The sequence below is a fragment of the Schistocerca gregaria genome, chromosome 11 (assembly GCF_023897955.1).
Source record: "Schistocerca gregaria isolate iqSchGreg1 chromosome 11, iqSchGreg1.2, whole genome shotgun sequence".
Taxonomy (NCBI): Eukaryota; Metazoa; Arthropoda; class Insecta; order Orthoptera; family Acrididae; genus Schistocerca; species Schistocerca gregaria.
This window is the reverse complement of record NC_064930.1, coordinates 78,691,742-78,716,588: the sequence shown is the minus strand read 5'-3', so window position 1 is coordinate 78,716,588 and position 24,847 is coordinate 78,691,742. Positions and strand designations below refer to the sequence as shown.

The 24,847-nt window shown below is 41.8% G+C and overlaps 1 protein-coding gene across 2 annotated transcripts in view; it reads left to right on the top strand.

The window, feature by feature from the left end:
* Positions 1 to 830: 830 nt before the first annotated feature.
* Positions 831 to 24,847, top strand: part of LOC126295197 (zinc finger protein 724-like) — a 70,526-nt gene continuing 46,509 nt past the window's right edge. The window contains exons 1-2 of one of the 2 annotated variants that reach the window (XM_049987509.1): positions 831 to 2,717; positions 4,233 to 4,322. In XM_049987509.1, the coding sequence (XP_049843466.1) occupies positions 4,251 to 4,322 (72 nt within the window). In that variant the 5' untranslated portion in view covers positions 831 to 2,717; positions 4,233 to 4,250. The remainder of the gene's footprint in view (positions 2,718 to 4,232; positions 4,323 to 24,847) is intronic. The other variant, XM_049987508.1, reaches the window with a different exon arrangement.

Sequence of the window (24,847 nt, the reverse complement as noted above, 5' to 3'; positions counted from 1 at the left end):
ATTATTAAATGCTTCACTGTCCATCCGCAGAAAGCTGATCTACTCATCGGGTTCTGAGTATAGCATTTCCATTAACTGTTTTTTTCGTGTGTATATTTCTCTCTCGTTTTAAACCATTCCATGGACCAGCGTCTTGTTTTCTTCTATAAAGAGAGTGCCATATCTGTGTTTGTAGCCACTCCCAATAGTGTTAAAATAGAGCATGTACGGTACGAGAAACGTCTGCTTCAGAGGTAAGGTTAAATTGACAAAGTTTTTTGTTACATGTACGAGCTTGTTTGACACTTCTATGGCTATATAAGAACGATTTTGACAGACAAATTTGTCCTTTTACTGTCGCCTTAACAAGTTAGTGTAAGTTTCTTTGTCCATTCGAAGAACGTTGCTGTAATCTTCTTGTTCTGAGAGTAGTATTTCCTTTGACAGATTATCATGTGTAAATCTCTCTCTCACTTTAAGCCATTTCCTGGGCAAACGTCGTGTTTTCTTATTCTTCTTTAAACACAGTACCGAGTCACTACGAGGACTGCTTTGTCTCCATTTGTGGCAATTCGCCCTACTCTCAAAATACTCGTGAACACGAACAATGTCTGCTTCAAAGTGAGGTTTAATTGACAATCTTTGTTTTTATGTATAGGGCTTCTTCAGTAAATCTGCGGCTAGATAAGGGCGAATCTGACAAACAGGTTTGCTTCTTTACTGGTGCCTTAACTACAGTCTAGACTGTGTGGCCTTGGCGCAACAGCCACATACGTACTAGTCGCGAAATGCTCCCCACATGAAGAGAGGTATATCTTTGCCTTGTGACAGTTCAATAGCGTTAGTTTTTTCTTCCGCATTTATTATCTTAGAGCACAAGACAGTAGTGTATAGCGAAGTTGCTGGGAATTTTTGTTTTTGCGAAAAGTGGTACATTACGATCTTCAGGTAATAGACAAGTCTCTAAGGATTAGAGACAGGAACGAAGGAAAGACAACAATTTGTTTTGGAACTAATTTAATACCTGAAGCAGTTCGCGAATGTCTTGTCATGGTGTAATGACTTCGTAACCCAATTGTATTTGTTTATTACTGTTGTTGGACACGTTTGAACATAACTTTATTTGGCATTTAATTTTCTGTGACAAGATCACTTTCGCTGTATTTGGTTGTGGCTTTGGACGGTGTTACGAATTTCATACATAACTGTTTATTACAACTAAACAGTTGGATTACTTTGAATATGCTATTTTTCGAATTGGGTAAGGGAGTGGAATACTTGATAAAAAAAGCTTTTTTCGTCTACTGTTGAGAGTCATGATAAAGGCACGGTTTCACGTATGTGTAGTGTCGTGTCAAATGCTTGCTATTTTCGCCCTGTATGATAAAATCGCTATGTGTGTCTCTCGTAACTACGTAGAAGAAGCGGATGAGAGTGTGATGTGTTATGTGAAGTTACTGGAACAATTTCTCTGTGCTGTGATCCACGTGAAAGTCAGTGTTAAATATTTGGTGACAGGCGGAAAGGGCCCCCATTGAAAATATTAGAATGGTTATGTTGACGTGCACACCGCATGTAATATAATAATGTTTGTGAAGGGACAACCAGAAACAAGAGAGAATTGTTCTATGATCTGATGTATACCTCTTTCAGATTACAGAGTGAGCAGTTTGATTGTCATTTCTTTTGACACAGGGGCCCATAGTTATTGCTAATCATTTCATAGATTCGTTACATTGGGATGAAAGAAAGTGCTGTGTAATCCATTCATTATGTCGGTTTTCATTGTGTATTTATTATTCGTCTAGTTCGTTCATTGAATCGTTTAAGAATTCAAAGTACAGCGTAGAGTGGAACGATTATAATTACAGATTCTATTCTGTAGTCACCATTTGTTAGTACTGAAAGGATTATAAAACGCTTTGTCAAGGAAAGCTTTGGAGTCAAACCGTTTGGTTTGACCCTCGCTGTAAGCGTATAATTTTGTGTGAAGTCCTTCTCCTCTCCCTCGGGTTGGAGTCGAATCATGTTTGAACATAGTTGGCGTATTGTTGCATTTGGTGGCGCGCGCTTGTGGGTGTTCATGTCTGAAGATGTTTTATGTGTGGCATTCGGTGATGTGAATTTTTATAACAATTATGTGGACTTGCTGGAAGAACGTATTACAGTCGCCAGTGAGTTGATCTATTGTTTTGGGGGATTATGTGCTCATGTTGTTTGGTATGGACTGACATGTGTTAGTGCTTTCTTGTTTTTTGTTGGCATAGATATGACAGATAAAATGTGTTATGCTATGCAGTTCCACATGGTAACGATATGACAGTGATAAGGTTTATGCAGCGGTTTGGTGTGATTGCCTACTATGTGGGATGTGGTGTGTAAAGAGAATATGAAGTTAACTAAGAGTCCTGTCTCCTTGGATCAGTGACCTGTGTATGTGACTCTGACACCACAACAATATTTTGAGATCTATTCAATGGAGGACCTTGTTTTAGCTATCAGGAAGATTGTTTTAGTCCAATATTATGTTGGTTAGCGTTCATCTTTCCAATTTTTTATGTGTGAATGGTATTAGTTTTTATCTGTTCTATTTCCTTGTGGGTGTTGTGATTAGGACTAGTATTCTGTGGGTTGGTTGATTGAGAGGTTGTGGTTGTTTGGAGGTGTTTGTTCCGTTTTTGTTAATTGTGTGTTGGGGGCATGAGGGGGCATCTTGTATTCGTCGGCGGCTGTGGTTGGTGAGTAATGTTTTGTTTTATTTATGGCTTGTTTGTTTTGGTGTAGGCCTATAGTTCTTGTTTCTATTTTAATTGGTCAAGTAATCAGGGCTTTTTGGGTTTTTGATTTGTCTATGGGGTTTTGATATCATTGGCTTTGTTAGAGCTATGTAGGTGAAGGGCATTCGCGATACAATGTTTTGGAGGTGCGCGTGTTAGTGTCGTGATACCGAGGGCTTCGTTTTGAGCTCTGTAGTTCAAGATGTGTGCGTTTCATGTGATTTTCATGTTTGTAATGTTATGTTGTACGTTAAGAATTTTTTTTGTTTCATGTAGGATGTGATATTTACTTTGTGGTGTTGTTTTCCGTGTCCTCGTAAATTTAGCGCCTACTTCCTACGGTTGTGCCTTTAGTTTCATTTTATTGCTAGAGTGAAATATTCTGGTGACATTTGTATTTTTATTCACGTTTGTAGGCAATGACATTATGGTCACCATATTGTATATGCTGGAACTAGGGGATGTCCTCACCTTGATGACATCATGGGTAGAGCCAGGCAGGTGGAATCAGACGTTTCCATAATGCACACTGACACTGTATTGTACATCAGGATAGACTCAGAATCATTCCACAAACTTTGATGTAACAGATGACTGCAAGCTCCAATTTAACCTTCCTTTCTTAGTCTGCAAAAATTTGTTCAACTAGTGTAAATTATGGTTTTACTTAGTAAATTCACTGTACTATATTAGTTTCTTTGCTTGATCATAATGCTGAATGTAGGGTTCATCCAGATAAAAAATCTCTCCCATAGTTCACAAAATAGTGCGATGTACCTTAAGCCGGTGCTCCAAAGGAACTGTAGCAATCAATATACATTTATAATGCAATATTGTAGTGCCTGTATTGTTAAGAATGACGACGCAGTGGCTGTAGTTGCCGCTGTACTTATTCCTGCAGACATGCATGCACATCCGAAGGAGCATTGCGTCATTTCTCTTAACAGCACAGAAACTGAAATATCATATTTATTCACTAACACTGGGCAGCGACATCAAATTAAAAGTCCTCCCCTGTCTGGGAATTATGTAATGTGTGTATGAATACAGGTTGAGGCACAGGAACGAGTACGTAGAGAAGTTTGGGTATGGCTGTGAGTCATGGACGGACAGCCAAAGTGGTTAAGGTGACCACTTGTGGAAAGCAGGAAATCCAGATTCCAATTTTGGTGCAGCACAAATTTTCATTGTCATCATTCCCTTAAACAGCTGATGGTAGTTGGTATTCGCAGCTGTGAAAATATTTCAGTATTCATTTATTTGCATTATACATGATTTTGAGATTGTGTTCTGACTATTTGTAAAAAATTAGGTCATGTTGTTGGATGCTTGTTTCTTAGCCAGAGTCATACGTATTTGTCGTATAGTTTGTTTGCTGCAGTCCGTAAGAGACGGAAAATATTGGCTTTGAGCTATACCTCATAGTAACAATGGAAATTGAGTACGGCTGTTTTTATCTGATTGTCTGTTTTTCAGACGTGTACTGTGGCAGCCATGGATGACATGAATACTATCTGGATAAAACAAGAGATAACAGATGAGGTACCTTCTGAGCCGGACCCTATGGTGAGTGGCTTCCTTGTATTTCCTGCTAATGTTTCATTAATTTCTGTGTGCGATATGGTGTGTGAGTATTTCATATTTTGTTGCTTTATGATTGAGTAATTCAGTCTCAATTTTCTAGAATTGAAGTGTATGTTCATGTTAAATATTACATGTTAAAACACTACTTAATGCCATTGTTGGTGTGGAAGCTCTCATACAATGGAGGTAGTGCACGGACTAATTCTTTGATTTTATATTTGACTTAGTGAGTTTATTCTGATCTGATATCTCTTTTTAAATGTCAACTTTATTGACCTACATAACATTAAAGTTCATTTTCTCACGAATATTAGCAATTTCTATGTATTTAAAATAATTATTACAGATTGTGTTCATCAGTCTGAGAAATATGTTTCATAATAATATTTACATTCTGCATTGGCTTCGAATATGTAAACGAGACTTCAGTAAGGACTAACAGCAATTAAGATCACTCTCATAGGGATATCATTGACATCAATTAATAGTTATGCAATTTGATATATGTATGCAGCTTTACTGTATGGTTAAAAGATAATGGCATCCTCTTGGGAAAACAGTCCCCTATTCAGATCTCCGGGCGGGGATTACTCAAGAGGACGTCGTCACCAGGAGAAAGGAAACTGGCATTCTATGGATCGGAGTGTGGAATGTCAGATCCCTTAATCAGGCAGGTAGGTTAGAAAATTTGAAATGGGAAATGGATAGGTTAAAGTTAGATATGGTGGGAATTAGTGAAGTTCGGTGGTTGGAGGACCAAGACTTTTGGTCGGGTGAATACAGGCTTATAAATACAAAATCAGCTAGGGGTAATGCAGGAGGAGGTTTAATAATGAATAAAAAAAATGGGAGTGCTGGTAAGCTGCTACAAACAGTATAGTGAATGCATTATTGTGCCCAAGATAGACACAAAGCCCACGCCTACGACAGCAGTACAAATTTATATGCCAAGTAGCTCTGCAGATGATGAAGAAATTAATGAAATGTATGATGAGATAAAAGAAATTATTCAGATAGCGGAGGGAGACAAAAATTTAAGTCATGGGTGACTGGAATTCGATAGTAGGGAAAGGAAGAGAAGGAAACATAGTAGGTGAATATGGATTGGGGTTAAGAAACAAAAGAGGAAGCTGCCTGGTAGAATTTTGCACAGGGCATAACTTAATCATTGCTAACACTTGGTTCGAGAATCATAACAGAAGGTTGTATACATGGAAGAGGCCTGGAGATTCTCGAAGGTTTCAGATAGATTACATAATGGTAAGACAGAGATTTACAGGGTGTATACGACCTGGGAAAAACATGAATTTTTTCGTCTGGGAGAAAACCGGAGAAAAACCCGGGAATTTTTCAGAATTCCGGGAATTTTTCATTGTTTTAGCTTTCAGTTAAATTTTTGTAATTTTGACAGCAGAATTGATTCTCTAGCAAAGAATGTTATTGTATCCTGCTAGTGGCGAATTATACTGCACCAAGAAAATATAAACGAGAGGGAAAAAAATAAAACTTTAGTGGCAAAGGAAATGTACAATTTACAACAACAAAACCTTGTGCATGCACAAGCGTCTGCAAATAGCAAAAATATGTCAAAGGACGTAGGGCGCAGACTGTAATCCTTCGTACCAATAAACTGCTTGCTAGGAGCATGACGTCACAACTGTTCACGTTAGGTTCGTTTGACCAGTTGCTAGCGGTCTGTTGCACATGCGCATTTGACTCGCGTATAAGCAGTACCTTCTCCCGCTACTTGAAGTTTGGCTTTTAGCTGTGTCGGTAGTAGCAGCAAGCAGCCAGATGCAAACAATAAATATTTTTCTCCCGCGCCCTAGCTGCCAGATTCACGCTTGGACAGAGTTGACTGAGTTGTAGTTGGGAGGGGGTTAACCTCCATGTGACCCGTGTTTACGTTAAGTGATTTCGCTGCTTCTCTTCGTGTACAGCTCCCACGTCAAATGAAAATAAAATGGATTTCTGTGACCGGGAGCTATTAAGTGAATTAAAATACATTCACATAATTACGGAGGGCAAAAAGATATTATTAATTTCAGTTTTCTGATTTTATTTTATTTCCAAGTTAGTAGCAGTCAAGCATTAATCGCCTTGCAGAACAGTGAAGTTATTTTTGGAAGTTTGCGTAAGAAATTTGGCTTTATTAATCTTTCCGCTGAGGCAATCATTTTATTTGAAACTGTTTCATTCTACATTTTTGTCTAGTTCCAACTGTTCGCTGAATTTCAAGTGCAATTTCAAGTGCACATTATCATTTTCTGTCATATATGGTATTACGCCATAATAAAGAACAAAAAATGAGATCACAGAGTACTGGTACTCCAAGAAAATGTACATCCCAAGAACCACACTGAAAAGCTTCAATATCAGATGGGACCTACTTCAATGTGAATCTGGAAAAAGCCAATTTGCGCTTCAAGCATTTGTATTTTAGTATGATTTACGAAATTCTGATGCTCTCTGGAGGTTCTTTTATGGTGTAATGTAAGCTCTGTTAGTGCTTTATACATACGAACATGCGGGCTTCCTGCACCACTACAGTTGAACACGCACAATAATGCCTGTTTTTCTGGGGCTCTCTGGCAACTGGTAAATCGAACCTATCTCTAACAGTCTCCAGATAGTATTGCGAACGGTGGTTAGAAAAGCGTTACTTTCAAAGTAAATTTCTTTTTACGCAAAATGAATTCTGTTACGTGTGAGAAAGTGGGATGGATATCTAAATCACAGAGCGTTCAAAATTGAACAGTTTGAGGACTAGCCACTTACAAGAATTTCGAGCCCAGACATTTGTTTCAGAATTTTAAATTTATTGGCACATTTGTGTGATGTATCTTACAGTATAAAACGCAAAAAAAAAAAATAAATAAAAAACAATCAATATTACATGTAAAAGCTTAGCTTCTGTTGTAGCGTGTTACTCTTAGAGACCAAAATTGTATGTGAAAGCTTAGCTTTTCTTGTAGATATACGGTACTGTGTACATTAATGTAAAACTGTAAACCGTTAACTTTTCCTCTTACGTGTTCGCGCTATGTAACCAGTAATCTTGCTATTGGCTGACTAGAAGACATGTCCTATGCTCTGAATAGCTGCTGTCATTGGCTGGGAAGATCTCGTGGCTTGAGATATTACTCACTTACAAAAGGACATCGCAACCTCGGTTTCAATGCTCCGGAAACTAACGCACTGTGTTTGGTGCAATTTGAATTTATACTTTCGTGATACGAAAATATGCAACGTATATGTTGCTGCAAATCAAAGGTCTTGCCAAAACTTCTCTCCTTCCTTTAATTAAAAGTCTCTCCAAAATTTCTCTGCCCTGTCTTTTCTTTTTTTTTCCGGGAAGTTCTGCGCGATTGTATAAAATGTTAATGATTCAAAGGATTGATAAGTTTTACAGTTCCGAGGAAAAATCTACGGAAGACCTACTGTCACTTAGCACAGAAAAAGTGTATTTTCACCCGGGAAATCGCATATTTTTTAAATGGGATATCCAGGAGAAGTCCGGGAATTTTTTTTCATTGTCCCCGTATACACCCTGGATTTAGGAACCAGATTTTAAATATTAAGACATTTCCAGGGGCAGCTGTGGACTCTGACCACAATCTATTGGTTATGAACTGTAGATTAAGACTGAAGAAACTGCAAAAAGGTGGGAATTTAAGGAGATGGGACCTGTATAAACTGACTAAACCAGAGGTTGTAGAATGTTTCAGGGAGAGCATGAGGGAACAATGGACAGGAATGGGGGGGAAAGAAATGCAGTAGGAGAAGAATGGGTAGCTTTGAGGAATGAAATAGTGAAGGCAGCAGAGGATCAAGTAGGTAAAAAGACAAGGGCTAGTAGAAATCCTTGTGTACCAGAAGAAATATTGAATTTAATTGATGAAAGGAGAAAATATGAAAACGCAGTAAATGAAGCTGGCAAAAAGGAATACAAACGTCTCAAAAATGAGATCGACAGGAAGTGCAAAATGGCTAAGCAGGGAGGACAAATGTAAGGATGTAGAGGCTTATCTCACTAGGGGTAAAATAGTGCCTACAGGAAAATTAAGGAAACTTTTTGAAGAAAAGAGAACTACTTGTATGAATATAAAGAGCTCAGGTGGAAGCCCATTTCTAAGCAAAGAAGGGAAAGCAGGAAAGTGGAAGGAGTATATAGAGGGTCTATACAAGGGTGATGTACTTGAAGACAACGTTATGGAAATGGAAGAGGATGAAGATGAAATCGGAGATATGATACTGAAAGACCTAAGTTGAAACAAGGCCCCGGGAGTAGATAAAATTTCGTTAGAACTACTGAAAACCGTGGGAGAGCCAGTCCTGACAAAACTCCACCTTCTGGTGAGCAAGGTGTATGAGACAGGTGAAATACCCTCAGACTTCAAGAAGAATATAATAATTCCAATCCCAAAGAAACCAGGTGTTGGCAGATGTGAAAATTACCAAACTATGAGTTTAATAAGTCACAGCTGCAAAATACTAACGCGAATTCTTTACAGACGAATGGAAAAACTAGTAGAAGCCGACCTCGGGGAAGATGAGTTTGGATTCCGTAGAAATATGGGAACACATGAGACAATACGGATCCTACCACTTATCTTAAAAGATAGATTAAGGAAAGGCAAACCTATGTTTCTAGCATTTGTGGACTTAGAGAAAGCTTTTGACAATGTTGACTGGAATACTCTCTTTCAAATTCTAAAGGTGGTAGGGGTAAAATACAGGGAGCGAAAGGCTTTTTACAATTTGTACAGAAACCAGATAGCAGTTGGTCGGCCGGAGTGGCCAAGCTGTTCTAGGTGCTTCAGTCCGAGACCGCTACGGTCGCAGGTTCGAATCCTGCCTCGGTCATGGGTTTGTGTGGTGTCCTTAGGTTAGTTAGGTTTAAGTAGTTCTAAGTTCTAGGGGACTGATGACCTCAGATGTTAAGTCCCATAGTGCTCAGAGCCATTTGAACCATTTTGAACCAGATAGCAGTTACAACAGTCGAGGGACATGAAAGGGAAGCAGTGGTTAGGAAGGGAGTGAGATAGGGTTGTAGTCTCTCCCCGATCTTATTCAATCTGTATATTGAGCAAGCAGTAAAGGAAACAAAAGAAAAATTCATAGTAGGTATTAAAATCCATGGAGAAGAACTAAAAACTTTGAGGTTTTTGATGACATTGTAATTCTGTCAGAGACAGCAAAGGACCTGCAAGAGCAGTTGAATGGAATGGATAGTGTCTTGAAAGGAGGATATAAGATGAATATCAACAAAAGCAAAACGAAGATAATAGAATGTAGTTGAATTAAGTCAGGTGATGAAGGGAAATTAGATTAGGAAATGAGACACTTAAAGTAGTAAAGGAGTTTTGCTATCTGGGGAGCAAAATAACTGACGATTGTCGAAGTAGAGTAAAATGTAGACTGGCAATGACAAGGAGAGCGTTTCTGAAGAAGAGAAATTTGTTAACTTCGAGTATAGATTTAAACGTCAAGAAATTGTTTCTGAAGGTATTTGTATGGAGTGTAGCCATGTATGGAATTGAAACATGGATGATAAATAGTTTGGACAAGAAGAGAATAGAAGCTTTCGAAATGTGGTGCTACAGAAGAATTCTGAAGATTAGATAGGTAGATCACATAACTAATGAGGAGGTATTGAATAGAATTGGGGAAAGAGGAGTATGTGGCACAATTTGACTAGAAGAAGGGATCGGTTGGTAGGACATGTTCTGAGGCATCAAGGGATCACCAACTTAGTATTGGAGGGCAGTGTGGAGGGTAAAAATCGTAGGAGACCAAGAGATGAATACACTAAGCAGATTCAGAAGGATTTAGGTTGTAGTAGCTACTGGAAGATGAAGAAGCTTGCACAGGATAGAGTAGCATGAAGAGCTGCATCAAACCAGTCTCAGGACTGAAGACAACAACAACAACAACAACAATAATATTTACATTCTGCATTGGCTTTAAATATGTAAACAAAGCTTCAGGAAGGACTGAGAGCAATTATGTTCACTTTCAGAGGGATATCATTAAGTGACAGCAATTAATAGTTATGCAATTTGATGTAGAATGAATCACTATGCTAGCAGCACAGTTGTGACAAAGCCATAGAGTTGCCCTTTGACTGTTAGCATGTTTCTTTGCTACCACCCTGTAAATTCACTTTCCATTGTCATTAATAATGTTCGTAAAATTGCAAGTATGATACAGAAAACCAAAGCAGTTGTTGGTGTAAATTAAAGGGGTATAGAGTTAAGCACTGTGAAGTTTCACACAATGCAACCAATTGGAGGCTGGTCAGCAATTGCTGGACAGACTAACTCACAGGGTGCCATTACTCATTCTTACAGTGCTTCCTAAAAGGACGGATGGGACTGACACAACTATACAACAGTTGACTTTTGAAATACCTGCAGGTCACAAATCTGTTTCCTCCAGCATCTGTCAAAATCCTAAACTAGCTCTGAGAAAATTAGGGAAGTAACTATATATAATCAAATTTACTGAAAACAGTAATAGGTTGAGTAGAACCTGCTGCTATCAGCCTTTGGCATTAACCCTTGATATAATGAAAGTTGGCTCATCCTTAGGGTTGCGTAAGGTATAGGTTAATGTAAGGTAATTTTTTGATTTTGAGCTGGCAAAGCCAACAAATGGGATATTGTAAGGGTCACTATTGTTATTGTTGTGACATTTATTTTAGACCAGTTGGGTTTTTTGATGGGCAGCTTTGGCAAGTTCTGTATTTGGCATTACTGCCAGAAGGAGCCCTGTTACAATCTGATAGCTTAAACTTATAATCTTTGCAAATTAATTGAAAATTCTAACTTTTTAGAATGATGAGAACTAGTTTTAATACTGGTTAACCTTTGAACTTCGACTCTGATACTATTGCGAAGCAACATGAAATCTTCTCACACTTCATTTGCCACTTTAGTTGGTAGACTGAATATTTTTGTTGACTTCTGATATTTATTTGGGTATGAATTCATTGAAAGCTACCTTTGTTGCCAAATTTAATAAAACTCAATATTTTTGGTTGGTTTATATTTAATTTGCCAAATACTTGGTGTTGTCATTCACTCCACAGTTCTACTGTGACATTGTTCCCATTGCTTTAGACAGTGTCCATTTGAAGTCGTAATGGCTGAATGAATATTTGCCAGTTCCCATCTTAAAAGATTAATTACTAATGATGTCAAAGATTGTTGTATTTCCATCTGCCATGAGGTTTCCATTCAAACATTTTTTGGCCACCAGTCTGGTGTTCACAGCAACTGTAGATAGCACTTTAATGTTTCTGTTTCCATGCTGTCGCTGTTTCATTTATCATTCTAGCTCTTAACTTCACCATTAGTTTTTTCCACAATTCTTGATATTCTGTTACTTCTCTGTAAATAATAGATTTCTCCAGCTGTCACACTTCTCTTTAGGTCAATATTTAAAATCCTTAGTTCTGTTAATAGGACAGATACAGCCATTATACTACTCTCTCCTTTATTGTTGTTGGAAATATTCTTGTCTCACAAAAAAAAAAATCATATGTGTTATTACTTTTTTTTCCTTTGTTGTATTCGGTGTTACGCAATCCACTCTTATCGGCACATGACCCCTAAGGCATTCTACCTGCCTTGTAAATGCTATGTCATCGATGTGTTGGTAAAAACTATCACTATTCAGTGTGACCTACTAAGTTTGTGAGGCTCACCTACAGTCCCCGTTTGTCATATTTCTGATACAGTTAAGAGCCAAAGAAACTGGTACATCTGCCTTACATCATGTAGGGACCATGTGAGCATGCAGAAGTGCTGGAGCATGATGTGGCATGGTCTCGACTTATGTCTGCAGTAGTGCTGGAGGGAATTGACACCATGAATTCTTGAGGGCTGTCCATAAATCCACAAGAGTACGAGAGGGTGGACATCTCTTCTGAACAGCACATTGCAAGACATCCCAGATATGCTCAATGTTCATGTCAGGGGAGTAGTTGTGGCCAGCAGAAGTGTTGAAACTCAGAAGAGTGTTCCTGGAGCCTTTCCGTAGCAATTCTGGCTGTGTGGGGTGTTGCATTGACCAGCTGGAATTGCTAAAGTCCCTCGGAATGCACAATGGATATGAATGGATGCAGGTAGTCAGACAGGAAGCTTATGTACATGTTACCTGTCAGTCGTATCTAGACATATCGGGGGGGGTTCCATATCACTCAAACTGCACAAGCCCCAACCATTGCAGAGCCTCCACCAGCTTGCACAGTCCCTTGCTGCTGTGCTGAAATGCATAAATTATATTATTTGTAAGTTATTAATATTTATATTTGTTGTTCATAAAATTCATAACATTCGTAGCAGAGACATAAATTACACATATAGCAGTGTTTAAAAGTCCCTGATACAAGCAGTGAAAACAAGCAGACATGGCAGCATGATTACCCCCAGTCTATGACAACTCCAATTTGTGTGGGCTTTTTTCCTTTTTTTTTTAAACTATAGTTCAGTGTTATAGCATGTGTGAAGTTGGTGTTCTGACTAGTCAGACTGCAGCAGCAGCTGTAGCAAGAAGTTCATAAAGTGCTTTATTATTTTATGAGGCACATTAAGTTGCAGGACACTTAAACATTAGGTTGTGACCACATCCTTTGTCATAAAATGAAAGAGAAACCCATTAATTCACACAAGCAAGCACACCTCATGCAAACATGATCACCAACCCCGGCAGTGTGGACCAGAGCTGCCTTGGGGTACTGTGTGCGTGAAGTGTGCTTGATTGTATGAATGAATGATGTTTTTCTCTTTCTTCTTCTGATGAAGGATGTTGCTGAAAGCTAATGTGTAAATGTCTTTCAATTGTGCCTGTCTGCAACTTAATGTGTTATCCGTACAGTAAGTAGTAATCTGTCTTTTCCTTGTGTTGTTGACATTTTAACCTTGAGTTTCCCTAGTTTTATTATCGAACAATTTGGATTTAAATTGGTTATTGTCAGCTCATAAATTAACCATGAATATCCATGAAAAGGAAAGGATGGTGGTTCTTACATAGATACTTGGGTTGAGTAGCATAGTATTAATGTGACGAATTCTTTAAAATAAACTGCAGACCCGAGCTAATGGTCTTGTTTCCAGTTGGGTAAGGTCTTGTCTGGTTGTGCATCCAGAACACTGTTGTGGCTTCAGACTGTGTTAATGGGGCCTGGTATGTTTTGGTGATCACAAGTTGAACAATTAGAAGTATTCTGGGACTTTAAATTCAGTTGGAACTTGGGAATTTCAAGTCACTGGCAAGGATTGATTGTTTGTAGTCATGTAAACTTTTAGTACTTAACTGTTTATAAGGAGCTGTGAACTTTTAGTGAGTTTGCTGGATATTAATTGTATGATGAACTTGTTCTACATTATTGATAATGATCTTCATCATGATAATGAACTATAGATTTCATTGTGAATGCTAATGAAATTTCACACTTTCTCAGGCTGTTAAGAACTAGCTTCTAGTTCTTTGTGAATTAGTGTGTCGCTTTGTGCATTTATTCCAACTTACTACTGTCTGTAAATTATCCACTTGTACTGTAAGTGTACCCCATTGAGCTACTTTGAATGTTATACAGTTGATTTATTAACTTTGATGTGAGGCCATCATTCACATGTATTTGCGTGCTTACAAAAATAAAGTTCTAGTTAAAATTCTAAACTACTGATTGTAGACAACATCAACAGCCTACAGGGTTGTTTTCACATATTTACCCTTCATTTTAATTATTTCTTATTTTATGTCACAATTGTCGGTACCAGTAAGAGGGCTCCTGGATTAATTTTGAGCTATAATTTGAGCTTAAAGGCTACCACGTATAAACTACCCGTGCTGACTCATTGAGCATGTACTGAAACATCATGTCGTGCATTGCCCTCTGCAAGCTGCTTGTTCTGTAAGAGTTTAATTGATGCATGTAGAGGCCAATGTTTTGTAAAGTTAGTCTCTCACTGTTCTGTACTAGGAACCATATCATAAGCTTAACCTTTAACTAAATCAGCAAAGGCAATGTGTAGCTCCTTCCTTAGGCTATAAATTTCTCCACTAGCCATAGCAAAATAAATATTATCTGTACTGTCTAAACTCACTCAGGTCTTGCCAAATATGATGGCCAACATTTCCCCATAGCCCCCTGTGGGCCCGGGGGTTGGAATAGGCCCTAGGTATTTCTGCCTGTCGTAAGAGGTGATTAAAATGACTCTTGCATCTTTGGCCTTTATGTGATGGTCCCCTGTAAGGTTCTACCTCCATTTTTCAAAATTTTCTCGAAAAGTGAGCCAATTAGGGAAGGGCGCCTTACATGGTGCATCGTGTCCGCCATGCACTGAGATCTTTAGCCCACTTTCTCGTTGTGGCATTGCAGTCCCACTCGTCTGCCATCTCTTGAGCGATGACACCTTCCTGGGTGCATTTTCGCCCACTATGCAGTGTCGTTTTCTGTGCCAATGAGGACCATGGAATTCCTTGCATCTCGCATCCAGCATGGTAGCTGGTCCGTTGTGGTTGGGCCACCATGTGCCCTGTTGGTTGTAGCCCCCTGACAACACAGTATCGCTCTACTGATGCCTGCTCCGTTAACTCCCTATGTATGCCATGGAGTAGATGCTCATCTCCCTGGGGCATCGGGACTCACGGCAATTGTCATTGTGCCAGGTGGCCCTTGCTGATTCTGAGTGGCACCCATGGGAAGGCCCCTGGTCGAAGTGGGTGGCGTCAGGGTGGATGACACGCCATGTAGCATGGTATGTCATCTCCTGCTGGTGGTCCGCCGCCAGCAATCTCTAAGTGGGCAAAGTCTAACTTCAATGCTAAGAAATATGACCCCAAATTGTTCCCCTCCCTGACCATACCATGGGTGGAACACCAGGCCAAGGATGGCAGTGAAGCTTATTCACCCCAGTACCTCATACGTACAAGAGTTAATGGGGAATCTTTCATGTCCATGAAGCCTCAGTTTTTTGTGTAGCGTTTGGAGGACAAGTTTGGGGAGTGGAGGGCTTGTCCAACTGTGCTCTGGGTCAGTCTTGATTAAAACAGCATTCTTTGTCCAGTCACGGGCAATACTCGCTTGTGACAGGTTAGGGTATGTTTCTGTTACCACGCCCCGTAAGAGCTTAAATATGGTCCAGGGTATTATATTCCACAGGTACAGACAACAAGCAGTCAGGCATCAAGCTGCACTCCAATTTAGAGTGGTGAGGTGTTCATTTCGTCTGGCACCATTCGGCCATATGTCTTCCTACTGTACTTCCAGCCACACATGTTGAGATTGTGGACGTCAATCACATCCCAATACTCCATGTGCCGCACCTCCCATTGGTGTCAACTGCGGAGAGCATCATTCACCTTGCTAGCCAGGCCGCATGATTTTACAGAAAGAGAGGAAAATCATGGAATATAAGATGCTGGACCAACTGGCCTACACTGAGGCTAAGAGGAAATTTGAGTGCCTACATCCTGTGGCTATGACCTCCTCTTAAGCTGGCACTACAAAAACAGTTGTTGCCTTATCAGTTCCTCACATACCTGTCACCTCTCAGAACCAGGAGACTCCGCCTGCCCCTTGATGGTAGAGGGCACTTCCTTCCCTGTTGCTCCCACACCTCCTATTTCGGGAGCAACACCGCCCCCAACCATCGAGGATATCAGTGCCCACTTATGAGCTGGAGAAGTGTAAGTCTTCTTTGGCTCCTCTTGCTAGGATGGGGTCCCTATGGGTCACTGCCTTCCCAGGTTTCTGCTAGCGGAAGAGATGACACCCGCCAGTGGCTGAAGAGCCCAAAAGCAGCTGCAGCTGGTCGTAGGGCTTCAGCTCATCCTCAGTCCCAGAGACTGAATGAGTGAAGTCCTCCCAGCCAGGAAAACCCAAGAAGCAGTGAGAGAAATCAGACAAGAAGGTCCCTAAGGCCAAGGGAATTGCAGTGGCACCCACACCACCACTACCTACAAGCTCTGCTTGTGTGGATGAGGCCACTGAGGACCTAGATCTGCGGCCAAATGCGTTACGTGTGGTAGGATTTCCATGAGGGTGCTTGTCCACCTCCATCCCTTCGTTGCACCACCTGTATGGATGATGACGCTGCTTCCTCTAGAGATTACCCCATTTTCAAATATGAATGGCTTGCTCAGGAAACCAGAGTGAAGGAAAAGGTGTCTACATTTGCTGCTTGTAAGGTATTCGACAGTCGCAAGCCCTTGTGCCTCCAGCAGGTAAATATAACACTGTCCTTGCATCTCCTTGGCCTACTAAGGAGGTAGCCACGCAGACTTTTGATCTCACCTTTAGTGCCATGGTTGTCAGATTGGCCAGTGCAAAGATTGCCCATTCAACCTCCACACTATCATCTGTTCACTATACAGCTAACCCTTCGACGGCTCCTGCTAAATCATGAGCCCCAAAATCAGACACCCAGACTTCCAAAAAAGAGCCTTCTCGCGAAGATTTTTTACATACCCCAGTTTTACAACTATCGATTCCTCCCTCATCTCAGTGTCCTGTTTCCAAGAAGGTTCATAAGAAAAGAAGTTCCTCTCCTCTTCCTCCTCCTCCTCCTCCTCCTCCTCCATGGCGAGTCTCATCTACAGCGTCACCTGGTGGTAAGTGTCCTTGGCCGTCTTCAGTGTCGCCAAGCACACTGCTGGCGGCCGATCAACTGACCAATCGCTGATGGCAGGAGCTGCCCCGAACAACCTATGGATCAGGATCTTCTGCCTTTGACTGAATGCCGTTCCATGCTGTTGGCCGCCGGCTCTCAGCAGTCGTTGAGTTGAGAGCAACCGTGGTAAGATGTTTCCCTTTTCTGTCCACCCTATGTCAACTATCCACTCGAATAACTGCAGCATTAGAGCTTATTGGGATGAATTGTCAATCCTCTTATGATCATACTTGCTGGTCAACTTCTGTCTTCAGGAAACAAAACTGCGTCCCCACGGTCACTTTGTTTTCCCTCGTTTCCAGTCCAGTCTGTTGATGGCGCACCAGCACACGAGGGACTTATGATTCTTCTCCATGAAACTGCCCATTATCACCCAATCCCCTTAAGCAGTTCCAAGCTGTTGCAGTCCGTCTTTCCCTTTCTGGATATGCCTTCTCTCTTTGTACCGTGTACATTACATCGTCCACACCGATAGCAAGAGCACATCTCCATCTCCTTGGTCAGCTCCCCTCCTCTATTTGCTGGTTGGGGACTTCAATGCCCACCACCCACTTTGGGGGTCTCTGCGTCCTTGTCCGCAAGGCTTTCTATTGATTGACCTCTTCCACCAAGCAGATCTTGTTTGCCTCAACACTGAGGAACCTACATTTTTGTCTGCCTCCATGACAAATTTCTCTCATTTGGATCTCTCAGTCGGTACTGTTCAGCTAGCTCGGCGCTTTGAATGGTTAGCTCTTGCTGATACACACTCGAGTGACCATTTTCCGTGTGTCCTTAGATTGCAGCTACAACTGCAATCTGTGCACCCGAAACGCTGGAAGATTGCTCAAGCCGATTGGACACTTTTCGTCTCTAGCGACATTCGATGACCGTCACTTTCCTAGCATTGATATCAGGTCAATCATGATTACCGAAGTTATTCTTACAGCTGCGGAACGTTCAATACCTCACACCTCCGATTTGCCGCAGTCTCCCCAGTTCCTTGGTGGAACGAGACGTGTCGTGACGCAGTACGCAAGCGGAGACATGCTCTTCGCATTTTGTGCCACCATCCTGCTTTGGCCAACTGTATACGCTATAAGCAGTTATGTGCGCGATGCCAACGCGTCATCTGTGATAGAAAGAAGGCAAACTGGGAGTTATTTACTAGCTCTTTTAACACTTTCACTCCCTCCTCAGAAGTTTCGAGTTGAATTTAGTGGTTATCTGGTACACCTAGTTTCTCCCCGATCTCTGGGCTCACTGCGCGCATGATACCTTAGTGGACCCAGTTGCAATTTCTAATTCAGTGGTCAACACTTTGCTGAGATTTCGAGCTCTTCAAATTACCCGCCAGCCTTTCTCCCAAAGAAAGGTGCAGTGGAAGTGCGGCCTGTTGCTTTCTCCTCTCAAAATAGCTAAAGCTATAATACTCTTTTCTCCGTGTGGGATCTCTAACACGCACTCTCTTCTTCTCACTCTTCTGCCCCAGGACCAGATTGTGTCCATGTCCAAATGTTGCTGCATTTATCCTACCATAGTCTGCATTACCTCCTTCGCCTTTATAATCAAATTTGGACTGACAGTACTTTTCCCAGAAGATGGCGGGAAGCTATCGCTGTTCCTGTTCTGAAACCTGGAAAGGACAAACATCTCCCCTCTAGCTATCGCCCCATTTCTCTCGCGCGTAGTTTATGTAAGGTTTTGGAGTGTATGGTGAATTGCCATTTAGCCTGGTGGCTGGAGTCCCGAAGCCTTTTAACCCCCTTCCAATTCGGTTTCCGAAAGCATCATTCTGCAGTTGACCGTCTTGTTGCTCACTCCACGTATATCATGAACAATTTCTCAGGAAATGCCAAGTGGTAGCAATATTTTTTGATCTGGAGAGGGCGTATGATACCTGTTGGAGGACAGGCACACACTGTTCTCTTGGGGCTTTCGCAGGTGGCTTCCCCTGTCTGTTCGTGAATTTATAACAGAGTGCACATTTAAAGTCCGGGTGAGCACTACTGTCTCCTTTACTTTCTCCCAAGAAAATGGGGTGCCCCATGGCTCCATGCCATCACCATAAATCCAGTTATAGATTGTCTCCTTCCTGATGTCTTGGGCTCCCTCTTTGTGTACAATTTTGCAATCTACTACAGCTCTCAATGGACCAGCCTTCTTGAACGATGTCTTCAAGGATGTCTCATTCGTCTCCACTCTTGGAGCATCAAAAAACTGGCTACCCCCTTTCCCCCAGTAAGACCGTTTGTGTAAATTTTTGGTGTCGCACAGAATTTCTTCCGCCTTCCCTACATCTAAGCCCTGTTGACCTTCCGTTCGCAGATGTCACTAAATTCTTGAGACTTGTGTTTGACAAAAATGGTGCCTGTCCTCCCACGTTTTCTATCTTTTGGCTCGCTGTCTGCGATCCGTCAACACTGTGTTCTGAATGGTACCTCCTGGGGAGCGGACCAAGTGGTCTTTCTCTGCCTATATTGCGCCTTAGTGCACTCGAAATTGGACTATGGAAGCATAGTTTACTCCTCTGCTCGGCTGTCTATTCTTCTGCATCTTGACTTTGTCAACCAGTGTGGATTGCATTTAGTATCTGGAGTTTTTAAACCATCCCTGTGGAAAGCCTTTATGCTGAGACTGCTGAACCTCTGCTGTCCAGTCGGCGAGCTGTCCTTCTGAGTCGTTATGCTAGCTGTCTGTCTTCCACGCCTGCTAATTCGGCCCATGACCTTTTTTTCGATGCCTCCGTAGATTTGGGATATGCAAGACGCCCTTCCTCTCTACTACCAACACTTCTGTCAACTGCTAAGATCTCTTTCCTTCAACGTTTCTACAACTTTCTTGACAACTGGGCATACAGCACCGCCATGGCTCCGCCTTCGGACCTGCCTGCTCTGTGACCTTTGTCAGCTTCTCAAGGATGGTACCCTTTCTCTCGTTTTATCGTTAGGCATTTGCTGCTCTATGCGCACAAAAGAAGGATGCCACATTTATTTACACCGCCTGCTCAAAAACATAATTTGGTGTTGGGAGTGCCTATATTGTTGGCGACACCCCTAATAGATTTTGGCTTCCCAACCAGTGTTCAGTTTTTACTGCGGAGCTTTATGCTGTTCTCCAGGCTGTCCAGTACATCTGGCGCCATCAGCGGATACAGTATATTATACGCTCATATTTGCTCAGCTCTCTCCTCAGTGTCCAAGCTCTTTACCCTGTCCACCCTCTGGTCCACCGGATTCAGGACTGCCTACACTTGCTCCACGGGGGGTGTCTCTGTGGTATTACTCTGGATCCCAGGACATGTTGGTATCTGTGGAAACGAGGTGGCCGATATAGCGGCCAAGACTGCAGCCTTTCTTCCTCATCCTGCTGTTCACATGGTTCCCTTCGCCGATATACAGAGTGTTTTCTGTCGTCATGTTGCTCTCTTTTATGGCACGCTCATTGGTCTACACTTCCCAATAATAAATTGCAGGATGTGAAAGCTCTTCCCAGTGCTTGGACCTCTTCCTCCCGAACTCGTCGTTGGGAAGAAGTAATTTTAACTAGACTTCGGATAGGGCACTGTCTTTTTAGCCATCGACATCTTTTAAGTGCCAATCCTACTCAACTTTGTACCCACTGCTCTCAACTGTGGACGGTGACACACCTTTTACTTCAGTGCCCTTATTTTACTCCACTATGCGCTCATTTGCAGCTGTCGCCAGATATCTTCTATTTTAGCAGATGACACACACTCAGCCAATTGCGTCCTCGAGTTTATCAGTGTCAGTGAGATGACGTCGGTCAGTTGAAGATCTTCTTGGGGAAAACAACCCCCTCCCCCCCTTCTGTAGTGGTTTTCTAAGCTTTCCTTCTGTTTCTCAGTTTTCCCATTTTCTGAGTTTTGGTCCCATTGCTGCTGATTTCCTGTTAGCTTTTTTCTACCCTTCCCTAAGCTACAGAATGGGCACTAAAGACCATAGCAGTTTTGCGACCAAAAACCATAACAAAAAAAAAAGTACAGGGAGCCATCCACAAGGCGCAGTCATGGGCTCTAGCCCACAGCTTCCAGTCTTTGGCCACAAAGTCGTGTGTTATGCATTTGTGTCGGCATTGTACCATTCATCCATAACCAGAACTTTACCTTACTGATGATCCCCTCACTGTAGTGGAGACACATTGATTTTTAGGACTGGTTTTTGATGTCCTGATTAACTTGGCTTTCTCATTTGCATCAACTTACATGGAACTTCAATAGAACCTCAATGCCCTCTGCTGCCTGAGCAACATCAACTAGGGTACAGATTGCTCTACGCTGCTGCTGCTCTACAGAGCCTTTGTTCAATCCTGCCTTGACTATGTGAGTCTGGTTTAAGGTTGGGGAGCACCCTCAGCATTGCATTTACTGGACCCAGTGCACCACTGTGACGTTCGACTAGTGACGGGAGCTTTTAGGACGAGTCCGGTGACCAGTGGTCTGACAGGCTGGAGTTCCTACATTGCAGGTCAGGCGTGCACAACTGCTCACCAGTTACGTTGCACATGTTCGCAATTATCCTGTGCATCCGAATTACCGTCTTGTTTTCCCACCCTCGGCAGTTCATCTCCCACATTGGCTGTCCAGGTCAGGGCTTACAATTGCTGTTCACATTCAATCCCTTCTGTCTGAACTGGCGCCCTTGCCTTTACCACCTATACTAGAGGTCGATTCGCGTACGCCTCCATGGTGTACACCTAGGCCGTGGCTTCGCCTGGATCTTTCACATGGCTGAAAGGACTCCATTCACCCTGGGGCTCTCCACCGTCCCTTCCTTTCAATTCTTGACATGTACCGAGGGCATGAAGTGGTTTGCACCTACGGCTCGATGGCTTGGTCATGTTGGCTTTGCGTATGTCCATGGAGGACATATTGAACAACATTCCTTACCTTATGGCTCCAGTGTTTTCACTGCAGATCTGGTGGCTATATCTCGTGCTCTTAATCACATCTGTTCATGCCCTGGGGAGTCGTTTCTTCTGTGTACTGACTCCTTGAGCATCCTACAATCTATTGACCAGTGCTACCCTCCTCATCCTTGGATAGTGATCATCCGAGTCCATCTATGACCTGGACCAGTCTGGTCGTTCATTGGTGTTTGTGTGGACCCCAGGACATGTCGGACTCTGACAGTGTACTTGCTGACAGGCTGGCCAAACAGGCTATGGAGATTGGCATTCCAATAACTGACCTGCATTTGTTTTTACACCACCAGTTTTTTTGGCTTTGGGATACAGAATCGCACAGTCTCAGTAGGCACAACAAACTATGTGCCATTAATGAGACTACGAATGTGTGGCAGTCGTCCATGCGGGCCCCTTGCAGGGACTGTGGTTCTCTGCCGGCTCCACATTGGCCACCCTTGAGCAACCCACAGCTATCTTCTGTGCCGTGAAGACCTGCCTTAGTGTCGGTGTGGTGCCTGGTTGACAGTGGCCCATATTCTGGTGCACTGTCCAACTTTGACTGTCCTCTGATGAAATCTTTGGTTACCAGACTCGTTGCTAATTTTATCTGAAAACGTCTCATCAGCTGATTTAGTTTTACATTTTATTCATGAGGGTGGGTTTTATCATTTTATCTAAGTTTTAGTGCATGTCCTGTGTGTCCTCCACCACAGTGCTTTTAGGGTGGAGTTTTTATTGTGTAGCAGCGTGGCGGGCTTCTCCTTTTTATTCTCATGGTCAGCCAGCTATGGTAATCTGTTTCATTGTTTTAATCTCTTCTACCTGTTACTTGTGTTTCTGTGGTTTTCTTCTCTCCTTTTGTCCATTTAAGTGTTCGTTACCCTCCCGTCATTCTTGTGGTTTTTCCTTTCTCTCTGTTTTATGTTCTCTCTCGCTTGTTATGTTCTCACCCTTGTGGCATTGTTTTATTCAGAACAAGGGACTGATGACCTAGCAGTTTGGTCCCACCCCCCCTCCCTCTTTTAAACCAACCAACCAACCAACCTTAATTATGAAGACTGTTAGGAGATTTTGAAGTGTCACCTGAAGATCTTTATTTACAACAAAATAAACATAGATGAAATGCAGCTGTCGTGGTACTCACTAACATTTGTGTGATTCAGCTGTGGAGGCATGGAATGATAAAGACACCGTATTTCACACACACACAAAACCTGTTACATGGTACTGGTACCTGAAATACAATGCTACCTTAATATCACCAAACTTCTGGTGAGTTAAACAGTTTCAAGTTAGTGCTAGATCTCAGTTATTGTTTTTTTTTTCAAATTGTAAACATTTATCCATTTTTAAATCAGTACCACTTTTGATATTTAATAAGAAATTCTCTTTGGGTTGAGTGTTTCCTGTAAATCTGTCACTTCTGCCTTCATTAAAGTTGTGCTGCAGCTGCTGTCGCCAGCTTTCAGTTGTGAAGTACAAATGGCTGCAGACAACAACAATAGTTGCTGATAGTGCTGTGACAACACTGATGAGGCGTTACCGTAGATATGTGTTACAAACTCATGCCATGTCATTTGTTGTGATAGATGTACAAAGCAACCATGCCAAACCCACCTGTTTTGCTGACTCTGCAATAGGCTTGTTTCTTCTTAGCTAAATAAAAACATTGTTTTCCTTTCTTTCATATGAACAATGTTGGTTTTAATACTTAAAATTCTAGCTGTAACCTTTGATTTGACTACACTTAATTTATTTACATGTAAAGTTATTGAAAATAATAACATAGGGACTGGATCAAATGTTATTTGTGGTTTATATGATTTTTTGTTCACTCTTATTAAAATAAACCTTAATAACATTGTCAACAAGAATGTCTTCCCAGAAAAGAACACTTACGTAGAAACCGTAATTAATTCTTATTAAGTTCCATAGTGAAACTAATAGAGGATACATCTGTGTAATATTTGGAGATCATGGTTTTTTAAATGCACTCATTAGTTTGTTTTACAGTTACTAAAGCCCAGGCTTACCCATAGACTGTAAAAGTAAAACAAGAATTGGAGAGTGGTGTGACTCAAGAAGTAATTCTGGACTCTGTGACTACATGGAATTAATCATGGGTCATCTGACATGAACATGATGACACAGATAACCAATATGTGTTTGCCCACATTTAGGCAGTATAAAGATGACACAGATTCAGTAATAAAATAAACCTCCTATGGGAAATGAGACAAAGGAGGCAAAATACAACATTTTTAGGCTTTATGCTGCAGTAGAACCCCTCTTGCCCACCCTCGACTAGTCTGCCACTCTGGTTGACCTGACCATGGTTGAGCCAAACTTGCCCCAACTTGTGGTGGTGACTCACTAATCATCATGCCATTGTTGTTTCAGGTAATTATTGTTATTGCATGTCCATTTTTAGTGCTCCATCATCTCATATTGCTTTTATCATTGTTTTTTGTACAGTTCTGCACTGTGAAGTTTTTAGTGCTTATTGTTTATTGGTTGTACAGCATAGTTCTTCTGCATTTGTTACAGTACTGTATATACACTCCTGGAAATGGAAAAAAGAACACATTGACACCGGTGTGAAAAACCCACTATACTTGCTCCGGACACTGCGAGAGGGCTGTACAAGCAATGATCACATGCATGGCACAGTGGACACACCAGGAACCGCGGTGTTGGCCGTCGAATGGCACTAGCTGCGCAGCATTTGTGCACCGCCGCCGTCAGTGTCAGCCAGTTTGCCGTGGCATACGGAGCTCCATCGCAGTCTTTAACACTGGTAGCATGCCGTGACAGCGTGGACGTGAACCGTATGTGCAGTTGACGGACTTTGAGCGAGGGCGTATAGTGGGCGTGCGGGAGGCCGGGTGGACGTACCGCCGAATTGCTTAACACGTGGGG